Genomic DNA, 22,836 nt, shown 5'->3' with positions numbered 1-22,836 from the left:
AAAAATCAAAAATACCTGAACAATGACAGTTCCCATCAATTTGTATGAAACTGATCTCTGAGTGATTTGCAAATCACAGAAGGAAAAAAAAAGTGCAAGTGTAGCACCTTTTAACTGCTTCCCTTTATCCAGCAGTTCTCCAGGAGGGTAATCGTATTAGCATGACACTCCTGTCTCTGGCACTGGCTGCAAAGAGGAACAATTCTGAGGTCCCATGGTACTTTAAATATTACTACTGGCCATTGAGACAAACACAGATTGGTCTCCTGGGAGACAAGGCAATAGTGAGACAGTGAAGTTTGTGTGAACCACAGGGAAAATTTTCCCATGTAATGGACCTCTGGATCTTTTCCAGCAATTCCGCTTTTGTAGTTTCTGACCCAAGCTTTTATCCTGCTCCTGCATTCTGTTGGTGCTGATAGGGAGAAAAAGATGGGCCTGGAGTCACTGGCAGGAAACAAGGATTTCAAAACAAAGAGTACACGCAATCCAGCTACCAAGTCCCAAGCAGCATGGGAATAATCCCAGGGCAGTAAGGACTGTGGCAGCATTTAGTGAAGTGGGAATCTGGAGATAACAGTAGTGTTGCAAAAAAAGAACAATTTAAAAAAAAATAAAAAATGGTTTCTGTAAACAAAATAAGGCTGCTACTTGATCCAGTAATGCAGGGCATATTCACATCACTCAATGATGTCTTGAAATCTCTGTATTTTGATTAGTCACTTCACTCTCATCTGAATCTACTGTCTATATAAAGGTATTTAAACTGTGTTTGACCTTGATGGCAGACATCTCCCAAGATTGTAGTGCCCACTACTTCCTCCTCCACCACACCAACACTGTGGTACAGACGCAGCAAACTCAGAGACATTTGGTGCCTGTTAAGACAACATCCAGCTGCCAGCTCACTTCCAGACTGCCTCTCTCAAGGGCTTCATGGGAAAAGAAAGGGATTAGGCTGTGAACTGGATGAAACAGTCTTATCTCTGAGCCTTCTCTTCTCCTAAGACCTGTCAGAAGGAGGCAGAAACTGACGTGCATTTGCACATATGTTTGTAAGCTGTACACCAAATCTTCCAGGTAGTGCAGTAGGCCTGGTCACATGCTTGAGAAGGGGGCCTGCACCTTACGCATGTCCCTTACTTCTAAAGTAAGCTGTGTAGTCTGCCCAGCTAGAAACATTGGAGCTGCAAAAACTGGGGCTCTACAGCAGAATAGCTCAAGAATTAGTATTTTTGCAGTGAAGGAGAGGCTAGCTACACCTGTAATTCTAATTTTTATTCTACTCTATCATAATTTTCCTTCACATTCTCTAGCCTGAAACAATACCAGTTTCATAGAAAGGTAAAGGTTTGCATTAACACATTTCTTACCAGAAGACGCTTTCCCAGGATGTTTTCCACAAGTTTGAAGTCATTGCGTAACTGTTTGCTCTTGGAACTGGTGCCTTCCATTTCTTCATCAGCATAAAAGCGGAAATATAAGGATTCATCCTTAAATTCACTTTTCTCCAGAACTGGAAACAATATGCATGAAACACATACATGCATTTGCACAGAGAAAGAAAGAGAAAAACAAAAAATAAAGTTAAAGGAAATCTTAAACATTTCACTTGTCTTTACAGAGCAAAGACCAGATGCATCCCCGTCAGTCAGCTATTCAGCTCTATATTTTTTAAGCTACTACTGTATTTTAGGGCCATGCTTTTCTTTACAGTACAAAGTAGCTCATGATATGATGTTTGACCTCCTTGGCAAGTAGATTGCATATAAAATGCACAAGATCCCCTTGGAAGAAAGATGCTTCACAATATGTTGTGCTCCTCTCCCATATCAAAAAGAATATAGTAAAACTACAAAAGGAAGAAAGAGAGGTAAAATGGTGGTTTTAAGATAAGGGATATGACAGAACAGGCTAAGACTTTTCAACCAAAAAAGAATGGAGAGGGAAGTAAGATCCACAACATTCTGGAAGGCATGATAAAGTTCTTTAACACATTTTCAAATACCAGACCTGGGGCTGCACAATAAAAGCAGCAAGTCACAATTTTGAAACTTGAAGAACTACTTCTTCATTTACCATGTACTTATGCTGTGGAACTCCTTGCCAAAGGGTGCTGTGAATACCAATGTTTACATGGGCTCAAAAGAGATCAAATTCTTTAAAGCAAATCAATTTTTCTTACACTCTTATCAAACACTAAGCAAATTTTCTACAAGTTACTTAAAATAATCTGCTCTCAAAAACACCATTTTTGCAAGTGTTATTTATGATGTGAACTGGATGATTCATTGGACAAATGCTATTACACTCTGGGTACTTTGTATGTGCTACTCGATACCAATACTGATGTGGTTTGTTTACTTCCCCATTTCAGAAGCAGCATCACTAAGGATGGATGATGTCTCACTTGGCAATTTGGCACTTCAAATTTAGAAGCTTCAGAGGTTCAGCTTCAAGGATTGAACTTGCTGTAAAAGTAGCAGGAACTAAACAATTTTACTTTGCACCTGACATTTCTTGGGAGACATTTCAGTACAGGACTTTGTTTGTGCATTGGTTTGATGGCTCTGAAAGAGATGCAGTGAAAAAATATTCCCCTTCTAGCTTGTCTACTCACTGCAGGGCCCATCATAACCACTAGCAAGGGGATTCACTGAGGAAGGTACTGGGTTCAGACATTTTGTGTAAGCTCAAAGGCTGCTTTTTGGACAGACCTGCTGGGATGCCTGCAGCTGTTTGCATGTCAGCATATATGGCACAGTATACAGAAAAGGGATTTTCAGACTCTGTCAGCTAATATGACTGCAGAGCTGCTTTAATTGGTTGTGGGGAGGGGTACTGATGCGTTACCATGATGCATGAAGCCGTTATTGCAGAGTCCGACACCCAGTGCGACAGCTTCCTCGCGAGTCTGACAGTCTCCCTAGAAACAGGAGAATAAATGTTACACCCCAGACAACTTCCTAAACTAAATTAATTCCCCTCCCCACCACATGGCTCGTGGCTTTGCAATTAGCAGGATTGCTCTTTGTAGGGAGGGAACAATAGAAAGCAATTAATATAGCTACCCCCACCTTGCCCAAATCCCATTCATTCCTATATATAGCATCTTTTCCCTCTGACAGGAACTAGGAGGACAAAGACCAGAACTCTGGAAAGCAGTTGTTTAACCTACAAAGGAGTATAATATTATTTCAATGTAAAGACTTTTTACTTGCAATCACAATGTCAGACTTCAGGGCCCATTAGCCACAGCTGACAAAACTCAGAGAGGTTAAGAGATCTTATCTATACTCAAAACCCAAGGAAACAAAATAAACAAACAACAAACCAAAACTGTGTAAACCCAGTGCATTGTCTGTGAACTCCAAAGGTCGTACTGGTTAAACCTGCAGTAGCACTCTCCTTCCTCACCCAGCAGACTGACAAAGGATTCAGTTGCTCACTAACTGGCAGCCTTCAGCATAGGATTTCAAAATAGGTACCAAAAGTGACTTACAAATTTACAAATAAATCTGAAAAAACAGCACTAAATTTTGCATCTACGGTTCAGCTAAATATAAAATATACTCAGTTTTCTCCATGCATCTGCTAACTTGCAGCCACAAGTGAATACTTCTGCAAGCACGTTGATTGCATTTTTAGACAATTTCTGAATAGTGCAGAGAAAAATCAGCAGAAACTACTAGTCTTACCCAGATAAAAAACATTTTTAACATTGGTTATGGCTGTAATCCAAGACTGTCTGCTTCCCAGTTCCCTGAGGGACACAAAAGAACCCGGGATCTCCTGTCTTGCTAAGAGCAGCCGCTCAGCTCACTCCAGCAGGTAGGGGGATCTGCTGCTTTGCAATGGGACTAGTTTAGCATCTGCAAAGGGACTATTTTAGCATTGTACTTTCGGTCATACTAAACTGGAAGCTGTATCCAACAAAAATACTGCAGCTTCTTTTTTCCCCTCCCATCTGGAGAACAAAGTACCCTGAAGTTCTAGCAGCACTGGCAGAGCAGTACATGGACTTTGTTTGAAAAAAAAAAAACTAATTACAGACTGAGAGCCAGTGGAACATCAATGTATACTTCACATCCAACTAAGCAGAGCAGTTGCTATGTGCCAGTCAATACTGGCAAAGAACACTACTATGGTGTAAAGATAGTACTTAAACACAGGATCAGTTCTTGTGACTCAGAATCATTACTAGCTCTTGATGAACGGACCTTCTGAGAACACGAAAAAGACATGACATTTACACATCAAGAAGTAAATAATGTTGTCTTGGTAGGAAGAAGACTGAGGTTGTTCTGGAGGAGCTGCCTCATTATGTAATCACACAAGGAGAGCCAAGCAAAGGGCTTTAATAAACCTGAAGTTTAACTTTCACTATAAACTAATTTCAATCTCTGTAGGTCTTTTCTCATTTTCAACATCCTGCCATGTGACAATCCTCAGTACTCATTTTGTGTTAATTTATGGGATAAATGGGTAGTTTATTTTACAGAGGCTGGGACTTAAAAATCTAATTTAGTCCTTCAACTGTAAATAAACTGAAGAAAAATGCCTTCTACTATTATTTTTTTAACCTTTAGGAATCTGCTTTTGTTTTAGGCAATAAGATCTGTATAGGAAGGCTCTAAAACTTCTACTACTACTACATCAGCCTGCTCGTGATGATGATAGATTGGCCTCAGATCACTCCCCTAGCAATACAGAACACTCTAATTAGAAAAGGTAACTAAAAAGAGATTATTTCAGCTCATCTGTAAGTCTTTCTAAATGTTATGTAGCGATTCATCCAAATACAAGAAAAGCAGTAACAAAAATCTTAAGGAAAAAGAACCACCTAAAAGCAGCAATCTTGACAGAATGAGTCTCAGAAATTTTTTTCACACAGAAATTGCATGTGAAACTAAATACACTAGTCTTGACATAGTAATTTAGGTTTATTCAAATGCAATCACTGAATTCAAGTCAACAGAATTACAGAAACAGTTTACAGACAGAGAAGAATCATGTGCATTAGATGCTATTATTACTACTATTGCTGCTGCCACCATTAGTTTATTACTTCATGTTGCCTAGTTCTGGTGGCAATGTGATGTCTAAAGTCCTAATCATGGACTATGGCTGGTTGTTTTGAGATGTATAAGCTCGGGGATGAAGATAGTTGCTTACAGCTACTGTAGGAGAAAAAAAAAGCAGATAAACACAGATGAGTCAAGAAGAAAAAACAAACCACTTCTAAATATTTTATTAATATCATGGAAAAGGTGAGTTTTAAGATTATGAGTGTATCAGGTTTGCAGACAATTATCAAGTGTTCCTTCTCAAACAGAAGAGGTGCTCACTCCTTTCAAGTGGCAACATGCAGAGGTACAATATGTGCTGCAATGGAATGGAGTGGATGGATGGGAAGACAAGAGAATGACAGAAGCAAGAGGCATAAAGGATCTATCTTACCAGTAGGTTTCTACTTCATAGCAACGTTTTATCACAGACTATTTCTGGAGGTCTGGATGTAAATCTTTGGGCAGATAGAAAAGCACTGTTTTTGTGATACTGCCCTTTAGTGAACCCTCAGTAGCACCTGAGATTCTGTGATCTACAAGTGCTCTCATGTTTATGTGAGGTCTGTGTTCATCTTTGTTCTCAGTCTACTGGCAGAAGGAGAAAGATTAGGTTGCAAAATAAAGCCAAGAGGGTGCAGAATCAATGAAACAATGAGATCCTTCCCTTCAAGAATTGCTTCTAAGCACCTGAAATACAGTTGACTCAATTTCTTTGATTAGAAAAAAAGTTCCTACTATTTTACAGTGTTCAGTCTTATTTGTAAAGGTCAAGGAAATGAAAAACAGCTTTCTTATTAGGAAAGGCTCCTCCTGGCATTTACAGTCTAAATTGCAAACAGATACAAGAGGGACTATCTTTGAAGACAATCATCTCTATCCCAACTATATCTAATCTAACAGAACAACAGACCACACTGTTTTTGTGCACCATTTCTAAACTTAAATCACGGTGCAAATTGATTGTCAGAAGAAGAAATAAATATCCCAGCATTTTTGTGTAACAGGTAGTTATCAAATCAGACAATAACAACAATATTTTCAAGAACAGATTCCTAACGTTAAACTGACAAGCAGATATTTGAGCAGTTAAGTAAATGCACTGCTTTGTAAAATGCTGAACACTCAATAGCTCCTACTGAAACCTATTGTTAGCTGGTATGGTCAAAGTATGAATGGTTGCTAGAAAATGATTCCATCTGGTATGAAAACTTCAAGCAAATTGTCTTGGAAATTACTGTTTTTAAGGATCTACAAGCAAAGTGATTTTGTTACAAAGACTGAAATTCATCTAAGTTGCAGGCAGTGATTTAAATATTTATATGCTCCCTTTAATGGAGCACAGAAGAATTTTCTTTCATCGGTGCATCTGTGTGCATGTATGCATGCACACATACACTATATAAATTACATCATCTTCTGTATCTCCGTTTCTGGCTTTAGTACAATCAGGTTCGATCTTAATGTAAAGTTCAGCAAACAGGAGAACAGCGAGATTAACCTACCAGAAGGAAGAATAATGGGGAAGGTAATGAGCTACATTTTTCCAGACCAAGAGCTGATCTTTTATGTTGTTCTTTGAGTCTTTCTGCTGCCTATGGCACTACGATTAGCTATTATAATGGTGAGATTAGCCTGATTACGTCTCTCTTCTTTGGCCAAAGCAAACTTTTTTTCCTCAGCTTTCCATGAAAAGACCCTGTTAAATTACAAGTAACTGATACAACAATTTCAGTACTAATATGCTTGCTCTTTTCCAGGCTCTTAAGAGGAAAGCAATCAACTACTCCTTTCTCACTCAGTTATTTGGCACAGAATAACCTTAAATCATAGCAATCTTATTAATGTAGAAGGATGTCAAGTGCAATTGCAGGAAACATCTCTGAAGGACAACATCCCTGATAGTTAAGAGGTCTGATTCTAACTCAAACTAGCTGTCTTTTATGTCATTTTGTCAGTATTGGACTTGATGTGATTGTGAATCCGACCATCATATAAGACAAGCCCAGAATGTGCAGTAGACTCTATGGCAGTGAGCAACAGGATACCCTCTCCTTTTAGACTGCTTTAGTCTAACAAAGGTAAATTTTTAATTCCCCAATCTACAGGCTTTTCCCTGTAATTACAAGTTAAGTATTGGGCAACTCCAATTTCTAAAGACAGTGATTCAGTGATTTTATTTACTTTTAAATGAAACTGAAAAAATAAACTACTTGTCAAAGACAGCAATATCTTAAAAATTTCTTACCTGTGCGATAAGCCAATCCACTAGTTTGCTTGCAGGAATTACTGATTTGTAGGTCTTCAGGTGATAGTCACGATCTCTAATTAAGAAAGAGAATTTGGGGAAAATCAGGACAAAAGGTAAATATGTCTTTACACTCTAAACCTAAATATACTATTACAATCCACTGTTATGAAATTGAGGAAAGAATTATAGATGAAAAAAACTATGACACTCCCAGCCATAAATAAGTAAGACAAGCAATAGGAAGCAGATACCTTCCTATCTTTAGAAGCATGGAGTTTTTAAAATTTTCTAAAAACTTGAATTAAGGAGATTATTTTAAATCAATACAGAGCAGTAATATTTTAAATTTCTCTTGATGGTTTTTCAAGCTGTCTTCAATGAGCTCATATTCCTGCCAGGACATTCTTTCCACAAATGCACCGAGCTTCTTCTTTAACTCAGGTTAGCATATTGCCACCATTGTGCCTGTTGAAAATCGCATTCTTCTAGCAGGAAATCATATTGTTTCCATCCTAATGGCAATCGTACCCAGTTTATATTTACTGGGTCTGTGCCAGGTCCATCTGTTAGGTTAAACAGTTCTGCTTTTTAAGTGTTTACCCACTGACATTCATAGGCAGTCACCCTGCATATTCCCTCTGTGAGCCCTTTTGCTAGGTTCCCTGAATTAAGGACCTTTTAGCCTACTCTGTCAAGAGAGATTCTGCTGATTGTCCTCACCTGTTTGGATTTTACTTCCTTGAGCAAAATACCTGAGCGGCCAGATACAAATAGAGTAGAGTGTTCCTTTATGGCATTAGCTAATTTCAGTCAGTGCAAATGAAAAAGAAGTGTTACATTTAGATCTTGTAACACAACTTGTACCATCTCACATTCAGCCCTTCTAGGCAGCAGCACTGGTCCTGAAATCAGGCAATGAAACGCCATTGTAAGTTACTGCATTTTGCAGTTTCCTTCCATTCATCTCCTCAGAGCCATGGAGATAGCTGATGTTTTCAGTCTTTCACATAGTACTTCTGAAGAACTTTGATACAAATATAAGAGTAGTATGTGTCTCAGAACATTGGGCTGTAACACCTTTCTCCTCCAGGTCACTACATTCAATCCTGCTCATGAGGGAGTGAAAAGATCTTTCCATTTTAAGCCTGTTTATCGGCTGACATGAAAAAAGTTTGGTGGTCTTGATCCAGTTCCTAGTTCCACATCACAAAAGCCACTACTGCAATTCATTTGCATTAATTGGCTCTCTCTTTTTAAGAGCCTCAGTAGAGAGGCCAAATCCTGAATGGGCCATGGAGAATTAATTCTCCTCTCACCCTCAGAGGTGATCCTTCTATTTCAAGCCTGAGGTCCACTGGCATGACTGTGGAAGGAAACTTTCACAGCCACTGTGACTGTTTTACAGTCTGGATATATCTGTAACAGCATCTCAAGAGAAGACCTTAGTGTTTTGTTCTGTCAGATCGACCTCCTTCATCAGCACCACACCATCTAATACTTCCTTCTTTTCTAAAAATTTAAAATCAAAGCACCATCTAAAACTTCATACTACCTACGTTTCCCTTTCAGTAATCATCTACAGATAAAAATATGCTGTGACTTTCTTTTGTAATTAAATGCAGCAGAAAAGCAGAATGCAGGGTGTGAGAAATTAGAAAGGGAAACAGAACTTTCAAAACTTGGTACTAAAAAAAAAAAACAAGCATGACAGCATTTCCATAAATATATCCTCAGAACAAAAGTTTTCCTCATAGTGCTTAGGCATATTTTTCACCTTGTCTTCCAGTAATGTGCTAAGCCCAGCACAAAACTGTGGGAGTTTTCTGGGCAGTTTTCCCCTCTTATACTCTTATCTTGAGAAAATGTGCTTTTGAAATGTCAGAACAATAAAGGAAAGCATTAAAATATTGAGTACTAATGAGTAGGGGTTTCCAGATTGTGAGAAGCAACGCCCTATGTTTTAATAGAGATGCTGGCATAGAGCTTTGAATAAACTCGCATTAGGATCTTGCTCCGAGGCCAGTTTTTCACTGCTTGTTCTTAAATGCTTATCCAGAATGAATAGTTCACTGACTTTTCCCCCCTTTCAATTTAGCCTGAACAAGAGAGGAGCACGCATCACAGAATGTTATCCACAACCACAACCTGCAGGTGAACAGTCAAATATAGAAGTGGGAACCATTGAAATGTTGGCAGAACCTTGCTGCCGCACAGAAACTAGAGAAATACAATGTTCCCCACAGGCTGTATTTCATCTACACACTGAAATATTGTCCATTAAACATTAAACAGGGAACAAGTTTTCCTGCCCTCACAAATTGCCCTGAAGTAGGTCAGAGACATATTCAGAACCTCTTCTATATCTAACATTCTTCTGAAACCTTTCATACATCATTCCTCAAAGTAGCATGCTTTTTTGCAAGTGTGGTACAATACCTTGTCCTCAAAGTACATTAATGTCAGACTCTACTTAAAAAAAAAACATAAAGACAAAAGTTGCGTACACTCTCCCAAGCCACAAGGGAAGACAACTAAGCAAAAACGTATTCCATGGCTGCCCACAAAATAATTGAATGGTGAACTTTGATTCCTCCAGATTCTCTTGGCACTTGCACCAGGCACTACAAGAAGTTTTCCTGATTTTCTAGAAGTAACGTTGCACTATGAAAAGATCTTTCCCACCCTGATAGCGTGATTGCAGGTATCAGCAGTCCGAAGATTCCAAACACAGCAGTGGTCCAAAGGCAGAACAGAAAGTCAAAGGGTTTGCACAAATAACTTTTGGCAAAAAACTACCTCCTGAAATGTTAGGCTTATCAGAGGCAAAAAGATATGAACAGAAGACATGGAAAGATGTCTAATAAGGAAATAAAGGAAGGGTGAGTAGGAAAGCAAATGGCTGGAAGAAGAGCCCAAACATACTCAAAATGTTCAGTCTGTCCAGAAGGATCCTAAAAATTCTGAGAGTCTGCAAATTTTTCACTGGTCACACGCAGTTTAGTTACATGCTGCTACAAGTACCATACAGATTACTCCTGATATACGAAGGTTCTCCAGCTGAGATTTATTACAAAAGCAGCACATTGATAAAACACCGCAGGACAGGCCTGTGGTAGTAATTTTCTCTTTGCCGATTCCCTAAAGCTTAAGACTACATCCCTCTCGCTTTGCAGGTAACCTGCGGCCAGAGACATTTCTTCAGGTTCGCTTAACATTATTCCTACTTTGCATGTGAATTACCATCTTAAGGAGTGAAATGTGTGTGTGTGTACAAATACACACACATCCATACACATCACTACTTTGCCTACCAGGGCTGCATCACACTTTCCTGCTCTCCTTACCCTTCAGGCTGACTGAAATCTCTATTATTGTAGAATGGCTATTCTGGCAAAAACAGAAACAAACAAACAACAACAACAAAAACAATTTACAATCAATATGGCTTATAAAGTGTAACTATCTTTGCTCAACTCAGGGACAAGAGGGAAACTGTACTGAGTTTAGGACTTCTTCCTCATCCAATTTTTCTATGTAAAAATTAAATTCTCTTCAGTAAAAATGCCCAATTCTCAATCATAGGCAACTAAACAGAACACCTGAGTGGTTCAGGGTGCGTTCCATTACAGGCCAGAAATGTTCATCTGATGTCACAGTAAGGCAACGATGATTGCAAATCATCTCCTGTGGGCTGGGAGGCTTAACTAACTGCAAGTAACTGTAATAAATAATAAAAAATAAAATAAAATAAAATAAAATAAAATAAAATAAAATAAAATAAAATAAAATAAAATAAAATAAAATAAAATAAAATAAAATAAAATAAAATAAAATAAAATAAAATAAAATAAAATAATGTAATAAAAGAATAGAGGTAAGTTCCCTCTATTCTTTAGAATTCATTTATATAAGCCAAGTTCTGAAGACTCCATTCAAGATTTTCTTTTTTTTTTTTTTCATATTACAATTTCATGTTTTATTTCACTTTTGATTGGTTGTTGTTTGTTTAGGGCTCTCTGAATGAAAGCATTCTAGCATCGCGTTGGCATCTGCTCACATCACTTCAGCATCTGTTTACATTTTCTATAACCAAATAATACATCATCTACACTACAAAATCTGCCCTGAATCAGTAGTCACTCATTAATCACACCTACTTTATCTCACAGAAAATGCCAGAGTACACAAATAAACTTGTGGCATGCTAATAGCTCTCGTGAACTGGAAGAAGAAGCACATGCCAGGAAGAATGCAACACCAGCCTTTCACTCTCCCAAAATCCAGTTCAAACATCCTCCAACAGAAGTCCAATTACAGAACTGAATTGTGGAGATAGGAGGAAAGTAAAAGAACCACAAAAATGTTTATTACAGTTTATAATGAGAAAGAAGCAAGATTTAAATAGTAGCATGTTGTCCCTTTAACAAAGCCAGATACTGTATGTGAGGTGATCACGTAGGTGAACTTACTTTACCACTGGAGTATACAGGCAGTGTAGTCTGCAGTAGAGTCTCACACCCTGAAGAAGGAAAAATAGATGATATTATTACTTTTTTCTTTGTCCAAAAAATGCTGATTACCTACAGCTAGCAAAACTTGGACACTGATGTCTTTACTCAGCCAGAATTATCTATTGATTAACTGTTTTTCAAAACAAATCCTTTATCCTCTGTCAAACAATTTTTTCTTATTTCCCTGCCTCCAGAAACTGAAAAATATACTTTTATCTCTAATCAAATCCATTCCAACATTTTCTCCATTAATCCTTCCTAGCAATTAACCCATGAACTGATGTCCATAAGAAGAAATCCAATTTATTAAATAATATATGGCGTATATGGGTCAGCAGAACTCATTTGACATACACTTATCAGAAGCAGCAGTTAAATATTGATATCTTCTATCTCCCTGAACCATAATGCCTACATTTTCAACAGACATGCTGCATTATGGCCTACCATTTTTTTCAGACCCTTTTTAAACTGTATTAGGATTTTAAAAAGCAGTCTTGCGCATAGTCACAACTGTATTGTTATTTATGGCTAAGCTCTGTTTCCTCTCCCTAGACTGAATGTCTCTTATGGCATTAGTATGGAGAGCTGAATACAACAAAGGTAAACAGCATTAGGGATCTCCTATCCAACAGTTCACCAGCATTTAGAGGCAGAGGAAACTCTTTGGGGGTTCTTATACAAATCACAAGAATGGTAACAAACCTTGGACATGATGTCTTCCAATTCACTTCTTGGTTTATATGTTCCATCATCATAGCGAAATCTGTACATCACCTGCTCATTCTTAAACTGGTGCTTATCTGAAACTAAAACATCAGCATGATAGTTAAAATCAGTCTTTTCTCCCCTGCTATACAGGCCAGCTGGTACTTTTGTACCTAGAGATTAATTGGTATCAGTTGGTTTCTGAAGAGAAGACTCAACTTTTCACATCTCTCCTTGTGGATTTACATGCTTCTGTGCACTTCTGAACAGTTTCACTAACAAAAGCCGTTTCCTAAAATACCATGGCTCCAGTAAAATTGAAATTTCTTCCCTTTGCATCAGATTCAATTTATGTAAAGCTTTGGAAATGGCCCTAGTGAAGGCAATTGAGGTTGTCTGATTTTTTTTGTTGAGTTTTGAATAAAGTGCCTGCAAATTCCCACAACAGTTACCACAGCAGTATAGCCTTTTCTGCAGCTGCCTAAAGTTCTGCACTTCCAAAAGCAGAGAGTATTCTGGTGGGAGGAACTACAGCTGGTGGAAGTATTCTTCTACTAAGGTCCTTGTGTTTAGTAGCGAGTTCCTTCTAAAAATTAAACAGCACTTTTGAAAAACTGCTTTTTCAACCAGAATAGCTATTCTATAGTAGAATAGCTTAAAATTCATTGGGTCATGCTATATACTAACAGCCTATAAAGACAAGCGCACAAAAGATGTTGCAGTGTGATAAGCAACCATTTCAAAAGGAGCACTGGCCGAAATCAGAAGTGTTAAAAAAAAACATATCCAGTTTCAAACAGTTTTATCCAATGGACCAAATCAGAAGAGGGTTGAAGTCCATATCCAATTAGATATAGGCTTATCCTGGCTCCATTCTAAGGTAAACTATTACAGAAGTGAAAACCTCATAGTGAAGATAGTAATTTGTGGTAGAAACTACTTGTTTCACTGATTAATAAACAGTTGAAAACTATTAGGTTCCAAAGAATATTCAAATTCAAAATAAGCAATAAAGTATCTTCCAGATTTTACAATACCCTGTGTAGAAATGCCATTGTTCACAACTTAACTTAATGGAGACCAGTTACAACTGCATAAAAAAGAGGGAGATCTGGAAAACAGCAACCCAAGCAGAGAGCAGATGAAGGTAGGGTAGCTTAGTCACAATTATCTTTTCTGCCTTTGCCAGTGGAACAAAACTGTAGCTATGCCTTTGTGCTGGAGCACCCTTTAAGATTTTGGATGCAGTATTTCACAGCATAGACTGTGTTTGATGAACTGAAAGACAATCGGGATTTTTACTATTTAAGGTGCACATTAGACTGAGTTTGATTACCCTGAGACAAGGGATTGCACTGGGTTAGAGCAACTCAGAAGTACCAGGATTCAGTTTGAGACTTAGCCTTCCCCTTGCAGAGTGGGTAGAGTGATTGCTTAGAAGGCAAAAAACGGAAATTCTGAAGACTTTTCCTCATCATGTACAACACGCCGGTCTGTGAATATGTCATAAAGATTCCTATTTGTGGTGATATTTTTCACAGAGTAAAACAAAATTTGCTGGATCAGGTGTATCTACTTTTCTATATGGTTGAATCTCTGGCCTGTGTTAGACTCTCTTCTTAGAGAGTCTGTCTGCTCTGGATTTTGTGTTTTGAATTCCATTGAGAACCAGGTCTTCACAAAGTGTCTTTTGGTCTTTTGTTGCCAGCACACAGTAGATGAGGTTCTGATCACTTGTACTGCCTGTGGCAGGTACCAGAACTTGCACATCAGCAGTCCCAGATAAAAAAGACAGAATAAAAGGAGACAGAGGAAAAGGAGTGATAAAATGCACAGAGCTCAGCACTCTGCCACTCAGCAATCTTCTATGGCCCTGCTTCTCAGGCAGGCTGAAAGATCAGCAGTTTTCACCTGACAGTAATGTTAAGCCAAGTGAAATCAAAAGATAAAAGATATTGCTTAATATAGAGGAAGGGTAAGGGCTTCATGGTGGTGCTTAAGTTTTAAGTTCTTGATATATGAGGAGACACAGAATGGAAAATTTTCTTTTATAATGATTTATCAAGATTTCAAGGGGTATTTCCTTAACTAAATGTAGCACTGCAAATACTTTCTAAGGTCTAGCGCTAACTCTCATTATATACAATAGTATCAGGACCTCAAGGTAAAGGTAACATTAAAACCAATCAGATGTGCCTTGCTCAGTGTGTTTGAATGAGGGAAGCAGTGGATATGACAGCACAACTTCCTCTGAGCTGTAAAATTTGTGTTTAGATAGGGAGGACACTGCCAAAAGGGTCAGAGTATGAAGCTGCAGCAGGGTAAACGCTCATGAAATAGCAAGTCTCAGAAGAGCTTTTTGCATTGACAGTTCAACTGTACACATTAAGAATTCAGGCAAGTAAGGGTGTGAATGCAAAAGAGTAACCTTCATTCAAAGGGGGATTCCTACACATTGAAGACAGAGCGTTCCAGTTCTCCAGAGCCAGAGTTAGGGACAAGTACTTAAAAGCATTCAACGCTTGTGACCTCGTGCATATAAAATCTCACTTGAATCTGACGTGATAGGCTTCTCCCTACACATTTTAGCAAAAACAAATATTTTGTTACCTAAGCAAGCATCAATTCCTTCCAGTCTTTGGCCTTTCTAAGTCTGAATGTGCCAAAAAGTATGTCTAGGTAACTGGGGGTAAAAGTGTACGGGTATGAAGGATTATCATGCTGCTAATATTAGATTTCTCTGTGGTAATTAAAGGAAGAAAATATACATTATTTCTTAATAGTGTTGTCACCTGAAAGACAAGTTTATGGAGATGTGATACCAAGAGATTAAAGCAATACTTGCCTAATTAAACGGTTCCCCTATTTAAATTGGTTTCCAAGAGATTGGAAATGGTCTGTATAGAAATACAGACCATTGGTGATTTGAGACCTATATGCCTTATCCCTTTGAAGTACATTTTGCAGCTAAACCCACCTGAAAACTGAAATTGGGACATTTGCTGCTTAAATAAAATATGAATGTGTTGCTCTGTCTGCATACCAAAACATGAAAATAGCAGGAAACAGCAGGAGATACCTGAAGTTAAAGGACATCATCTGGCGAAAGTCCTTGTTTAGTAGAAAGGCAGACAGCAAAGAAAAGTTTCAAACAAGTGCCTTGTGCTACCCACCGCTACATGACTTCAAGGTCATCTGCTGGGTACAATGAAGAAATATAATGCATTGCTATGTTAAAGAGAAAGACTTTTGCAAAATGAGCTGAAAATAACAAATCCCACAGAAACCTTCCATCATGTCTTCTCTCTCCAAGAAGCAGTCTCACGAGAAAGAATGACCCAGCATCTGGAGCCCCTCACTCTTTTTTACCTGTGCACCATTCTAAAAGAGTACTGCTGAACTTTTATTTGTATTGTTGATGTCCCACATGGAAAGCTGTATTAATGATCACTAAAGATTTTCAACCACACTAAACATAAATGAATACATACCTGATATAGTCTGTGTACACGACAACAAAGATATTGCAGAGAAATAAAGCAACTGCAGTCATAAATGCTTTTAGGATACCCAATGAGTCTTGTTTTAATCCCATTAATCCCAAAAGTCACTAACAACTGAGCATTTGATGGGTATAGTACAGAAAAGCATTCAAACATCATATGAACACCCTCAGTCAGTTTTCCACCCTCATTTCCAAGGCATTATTGAAATCTGGCATCTCTTTATGGCATGGAGCACTCACCATGATGAATAATTCCATTTTCCAATAGTGCCTGTCCCAGGTTGACCCCTTCCTCAGGTTTGCTTATCTCCCCAATCTCTGTGAGCCATGATACAAACTCACTGCAAAGGAAAGCAGAACAGAAACAATTGTCTTTTTCTCTCTGAATATAAGCAGACATATACCTGCAAGCCCTCAGCCAACCACAGGTGACACCGTCCTTGAAGCATGTGTGAAAACTGTTGTGAGGAGTGATTCCTCTTCTGTGCGGCTCAGTTTTGTACATTTCTGGCAGAAATGTTCTGCAGAATATCCAGATCTCCTGTTCATGACTTTTCCCACCACTCCTCTTAGGTCATCATAATTAACAGACACACAAAATGAGGGAAGACCTTGCTGAATCTATAAAGCTGCTGCAGATCCTTACTTTATGCAGACATTTGAAAGGGAGCAGGAAAGCAACATTAACTAATGACCTTAAAAAGCTTATGCACAAAAGAGAAAACAGCTATTTCAATTCAGGCTACTCATCCAACCAGAGTTCATGGTCTGACTTCATTACATAGTTCACCTTTCTTCACTGGCTCTGATTCTTTTCCCCCTCAGTGTTGTAAGTGTGCTGGCTTTAAAAGGAATCACAGTAAGACTTAGGACAGAAGATTCAAACTCACTGAATTCAAGCACAGAACAGCACAAGTGCCCCTAACAGGTTAATTTAAGGTCATTTACTGAAGCTGCTGATGGTGAGATACATAAATGATGTTTCTAATTTACAAACAAAAGGTGCTAAGTCTGTCTGCATAAGCAGCATGAAATAAAACCTCTCTCTGGTGAGGGGCAGAGTTGCACACATGGGCAGAATACAAAACAGAAATGGATAAATACGTAGGATGTTACTCAATTAGAAACAGTAAGTACAGAAAAATTTACATTGCAAGTACTGCCAGAGCCCTAGGGGGATCAGAGTTGTTTGCCAAGTTAATTATTAATTACACTAGAAATGTGTTAAATTCATAAAGAAAGAACAAAAGGAATATATAAAGTAGCACAACATATGGGAAATCTGAGTTCAATAAACCACTTGGGTGCTTGCCAATCTGCAGAGGATTGCTGCTTATCAAAACCAGCATCCATGCCTCCAACTGTGGGCTCTAAATGAAGTATTTTTAGTCTCTTCATGTTTATCAGAACTGACTCATCTAAGCTGTAGGTAGTATTTACATCGTGCCTTTAGAATAACAACAACAACTTCAATAACAAAAACTTCAGTTTGCTGAGGGGCTACTCTGTCATAATGTAGAAGCAGCAGCAGAATCTATTCAGCTGCGCCAGGGGAATCCCATGGAAACCAGCAGATTTTGTAAAACTCCTAAAGCCGTAGGCTGTAGTGATGAGTCAGGCTCTGTATCTCAGAAGGAAAGTTCATGCTTAATTTCCCAGTGATTCTGAACTGTTTCTAAAAGCTTTCAGAAGCTGAAACACAGAACATAAACTGCAGAAGGAGAAGTAAGAATAGTCCTCCCTATCAATTACTGGGAATATAAGACATATACCCTGTGGACTGCCCCATCCCATACCTGCTGGCCATTGACAGTAATCATGTTAGGTGCCCGGGCTGATGCCCAGTCACTACATTTTCCATCAAGTGCAATACGTCTATGACAGTTTATAGCACTTAAACAACTGCCCTAAACCACAGCAGAACATTGCTGACCTCTACGTCTTTCATTTGGACCTGGAGTTTATTGGGATTCTAAATGCAAGGCAGTCATCTTAAAGTCTGAAATTGAGCATTGGAAAAACAAAAGAAGTGAATGTACTCTCACAGCTCTGAAGCTTCAGCACTATGGGATAATTTTCTTAAAATTTACTGTGAGACTTGTGTGGTATTTGATTCATAAGCAAAATCAATCATCATTTGCTCCAAAAGTTTTACAAAAAACTGTAAAGTGTGTGATCCAGAAATATTCAGAGGTGGGTTTTTTCTTAGTGTATGGTAGACTTGCTAAAAAAACATCAACTTACAAAGTGAATGGCAAAACTTGTTTCCTCATCTTGTTCTAAGCAGTTCTCAGTATAACTGAGAGCATCCCACTTCTCTTACTGCCATGCTGAGTTCTCAGCTAGCATGCCAGCCAAGACACTATTCCCAGCTCTTCCCCTGAAAGTAAGGGACTGAGAACAGCTAGGTTTCTACTCAGGAAGTACAAAGGAAAATCCAGCTGATTCAGGGTCGTGCAATATGATCAGATATGTCTGGAATCTCTTGAGATTAACAAATTCTCTCTATCACAAGCTCAGTACAGGTCAAGGCTTTGCAATCAGTTTGGTGCAGTGCTGAAAAGAAGCATGGCAAACAGATCATTTACATATATTGGCTTCAACACCCAGACTGCAGATCGTATCACCGCTCATATGCCTCAATGCCAGTACACCCAAAGAGTGGTCAGGAAAAAGGATTTGCAGACCAGTGCCATAAACAGCCTTATAAATAAACACATGATATTTCTAAGGTTGTTAGAAGTAGTTCATGCTTTTTTTTTTTTTTTTTCCACTACAACCACATTTTATTTCTTGAATTATTAGATACTATCTAATATCCAAAGGCCAAGAGAAAAATTACTTTTGTGGCCTTAGTGTTACTCTCAGCTGCATTTACCAGAAAACCACTAAGTACATCTCAGCACACTCCTTAGTTTCTCCCTGTCGTGGTTTAACCCGGCCGGCAGCTAAACACCACACAGCCATTCGCTCACCCTCCCCCCTCCCTCTCTGGGACAGAGGAGAGAAATGGAAAGTGAAGCCCGTGAGTTGAGATAAAGACAGTTTAATAAGACAGGAAAATAATAATAACAATAACAATAATAATAATAATACAACGATGATAATAGTACTACTACTAATAATGTGTACAAACAAGTGATGCACAATGCAATTGCTCACCACCCGCAGACCAATGCCCAGCCTAACCCCGAGCAGTCTGACCCCCTCTCCCGGTTAGCCACCCCTATATATTGTTCAGCATTACCCCAGATGGGATGGAATACCCCTTTGGCTAGTTTGGGTCACCTGTCCTGGGTCTGTCCCCTCCCAGCTCTTGCTGCACCCCCATCCTGCCCATTGGCAGGACAGAGCAAGAAGCTGTGATGTCCTTGGCTCAGTATAAGCACTGCTCTGCAACAATTAAAACATCGGGGTGTTATCAGCACTCTTCTCATCCTAAGCCAAAACATAGCATTCTACCAGCTACTAGAAAATTAACTCTGTTCTAACTGAAACCAGGACACTCCCTTAGGCAGAAATATCTGAAAAAAAAAAAAAGAATAGGTCACAGCCAAAAAGCATTGTTCAGGGCAAGCCCTGGGAATGATATGAAAAGTCTGTGAGTCATGACTGCATTGCAATGACTGAGTTGCACTCAACTGAGTTGCCCAGGACTGCATTAACAAGCAACTCAAAAGACATCAGCAGAAGTGTTTTTGTTTCTTTGTTTGTTTTGTTTTGTTTAGAATGGCAGAGGCTGGAAAATTAGCCAAAATAATGCTTTTGTCAGAGATCAGGATACCTGTAGGCACCTCAGCCTGGTCAAATCTCCACAAGAGGTTTTCATATAGCAATAACATTACCAGCCTATGCTACTAGACTGTATTCTGTCAGGCTGAAAGCCAAAGCATCATTTTGGCACCCTGTAAACAAGGAGTGCTGCCTGCAAAATGCCATTACAGAGACCACAGGGAAGGAAGGGAAATTAATGGATAATCTTTCGTTTTTGTCTGCTGCACTGGCAAACAGGATATTCAGTCCTGAGAGCAGGACAGCTCTGCTGGATTTAAACCTTATCTGGTCAGCATCTACTTGCATACAAAAGAGGATACAGGTTAGGCCACTAAGAGCCCAGAGCTTGTGGGAGTTAAGATACTTTTTTTACTCCTTTGGCTGATTTGAAACAGCTGTTGTGTGTTACTGTACAACAGAAGAAGCTGTCACTGTTCAGCATAAAATAGAAATTGGTGATTAATTTTAATAAAAATTGTAATGGGGGTTAGGCCTTTTCAATTAAGCTCCATCAAAGCACATCTAATCTGACCTCACAATGCCATTCGCAGAAAATTCAGAGTCCATTCTTTAATTGCTATGAAAAGGGCTTTTCAATTCAAATGCCACTTACTTGCCAAGAAAGCACTTGGGAACAGTACTTAGTTTTCTCCTCCTGTCTTTGATAAGATTCACTTTCTTGCTCATCATCATTTGGTACAGCTTCTCTCCTTTCTCTGCAATCATGACGTATGCATCCCTCTCCATTCCCAGTTTCAAACCTGGAATACAAAGCAGGATTTCCTTCAGACCCTTAGCATTAGAAAAAAGTGGTTCCTCAAAGTCAATTGCTGAGGCCAAGCAGACAGTGATAGAAACACAAAAATGAAGAGGTTTATTTTCCAAATAAAAGGGAAATTGGATCACTTATTGATCTGAGTGCAAATCTGTCATCGGTGCACGTAGCACGTCAGAGAGGTTCACAGCTTTTCTTCCCAGTTTTTAAAAGTACCTTTAAGCTTATGGGCCCATCACAGCACAGAAGTAGAATGGTTTACAGAACATGGATAAGTTCCAAATAAAGAGAGAGAAAATATATACCTTTTGAAACTGAATTCTTGTTGCAATTTCACTTTTGACCCTGAAATAACTGCCTTCATAAGGCGTGTTCAAGGCACCTCTATGCTTGACAGAGCAGATGACTTTTTGAGTGTTCTATTACTTGAAGCCAAAAATACAGAACTGCTGACATCAAATTCACATCATCAAATAAATCAGAGGTAGACGGGAACATTATTTTCTCATCCTTTCTTAATTAGCCTATTTACTAATACCCCTAGGCTAAAATTCAGTTTGAAAATCCTATTATCCAGTCATTGAAAGAAATACTGAGTGATTTAAGGAATGATAGATAATTGGATACAGAGAAAATTTCACCTCCACTTTGTATGAGTTACCACATAGCACGTTAACTTTCAAAGTGGTATAGTCAGGAGGAAGATCTCTGAAAAGAATAGCTTTCTATGTTACAATAACTGTCCTTGTAACTCACATTTTCTGACATTCTTTAAATTTGTCAAAAAAGCCTGGAAAATGAGTTTCGTCTACAAATAAAGTGCAAATTGCTTTAAGAGGACAGCACATTAAAAAAGTTGCTTTGCTGCAGAAAACGCTTTGTCACTTCTAGCCTGAACTAACCATTTTGTTTTCTGGCTATGCTTTGCTACATATACGTTTCCTAGGCATATATGTGCATGTATGTAAATCATGGATTAGATTTAGATAGTCTAGTGCAGGTCCAAAATTGAATCGGACTCAGCTGGGGACCTGAAATTGCACATTTGAACTTTTCAGAGAGAAAGGCATGAGCCTCTTGAGTTTCAAACAAGTGCTCTGAATGCTGTTATGCTTGTGCTTTTTTTTTTTTTCCACTCCTCTTTCCTGTATCTCACCAAAAATCACCTGACATGCAGAGTATTGAAAATACAAATCTCTAAGTGCATTAGCATAACTAACTAACAGAGCAGGAAGCAAGACTCGGCAGACATTTGTTCTCCTAATCATGTTTGAGTCATGACCAGGACTCTTCTGAATACAGGCAGCACAAATTCACTTGCAGACCTAGGGAACTCTGAGTCTGAAACAGTCTCGTAGTTTGGGCATCTCTAAGATCAATTCAAAGTCTGAACTGGCCTTGGATTTACTTGCCTAACTTTTACAGAGACTGACATTAGGTAGAGTTTAAGTGATCAGTGCAAGGCTAGAAAATGAAAACTGTTTATTTGTTGGGAATAGCAGGTCACCTAACTGCATTTACATTCTGTTGCTTTATGGTAAGATACTGAACTTGTCAAATTAACAAATGAACAGTCTTCTGTGTCACATCAGAGCTGCCTTCTAGCTTTCTCAGAATGCTTAATGCATTTGTTTTAAAGGCTTGACATGCATATTCCAGGAATTAGTCTTGTGCAACACTGTCTTTCAAATACTGCATTTCTTGCATGTGTCAGATATGTGGCTACATGTTTTGGCTCTACAAATCACCTGGTTTATTGCTGTTATTCTTCCATCATCTTCCCCTAATGATTTGATCCAATTCAATGCAAATGCTGACACAGGTAGCCGAGGCTAATTTGCAACATGAACTCGTGATAGAAACCAGCCTGTGTAACAGTACACTTCTCATGTGGTCTTACATCACCAAATTCCCCAGGCTCTGATGTAAATGGCAGGCTGGAAAGCACATTCTACCCAACTCATCCTACAGAATTGGGAATCCCACCAAACTTTCTAATCCAAACACAGATAGCTCTATGACTTTGCAATTACTCGGATCCAAAGGAGATTTTACAATAAAGTCTGGAATGTCTGCCAGAATATCCGTGCTTATCCATGCTCCTGTCAGCTGCCACATCATAAAGCCACATGACAAAAAATGTCAGAAAAAAACAGAGTAGCCAACGCTGCATGGAAAACTTTGACAAACTTTCTATTAACGAACAATTCCTTTCCCTTCCTGATATTTCACTCACCTAACTATAT

The 22,836-nt window shown here is 38.7% G+C and overlaps 1 protein-coding gene across 3 annotated transcripts in view; it reads right to left on the bottom strand.

Annotated features, from left to right (window-relative positions):
- The window catches only part of PREX1 (phosphatidylinositol-3,4,5-trisphosphate dependent Rac exchange factor 1), a 176,956-nt gene that overhangs the window by 38,851 nt on the left and 115,269 nt on the right, over positions 1-22,836 (bottom strand). For all 3 annotated transcript variants that reach the window (XM_027473200.3, XM_027473201.3, XM_038166032.2), the window contains 7 exons: positions 20,429-20,576; positions 16,282-16,382; positions 12,534-12,637; positions 11,787-11,836; positions 7,315-7,390; positions 2,854-2,926; positions 1,374-1,516 (listed from right to left, as the gene is read on the bottom strand). In XM_027473200.3, the coding sequence (XP_027329001.1) occupies positions 1,374-1,516; positions 2,854-2,926; positions 7,315-7,390; positions 11,787-11,836; positions 12,534-12,637; positions 16,282-16,382; positions 20,429-20,576 (695 nt within the window). The remainder of the gene's footprint in view (positions 1-1,373; positions 1,517-2,853; positions 2,927-7,314; positions 7,391-11,786; positions 11,837-12,533; positions 12,638-16,281; positions 16,383-20,428; positions 20,577-22,836) is intronic.

Source organism: Anas platyrhynchos, chromosome 21 (genome assembly GCF_047663525.1).
Source record: "Anas platyrhynchos isolate ZD024472 breed Pekin duck chromosome 21, IASCAAS_PekinDuck_T2T, whole genome shotgun sequence".
NCBI lineage: Eukaryota > Metazoa > Chordata > Aves > Anseriformes > Anatidae > Anas > Anas platyrhynchos.
Note: the sequence above shows the minus strand (reverse complement) of the source record. Positions and strands in the feature narration are given on the sequence as shown.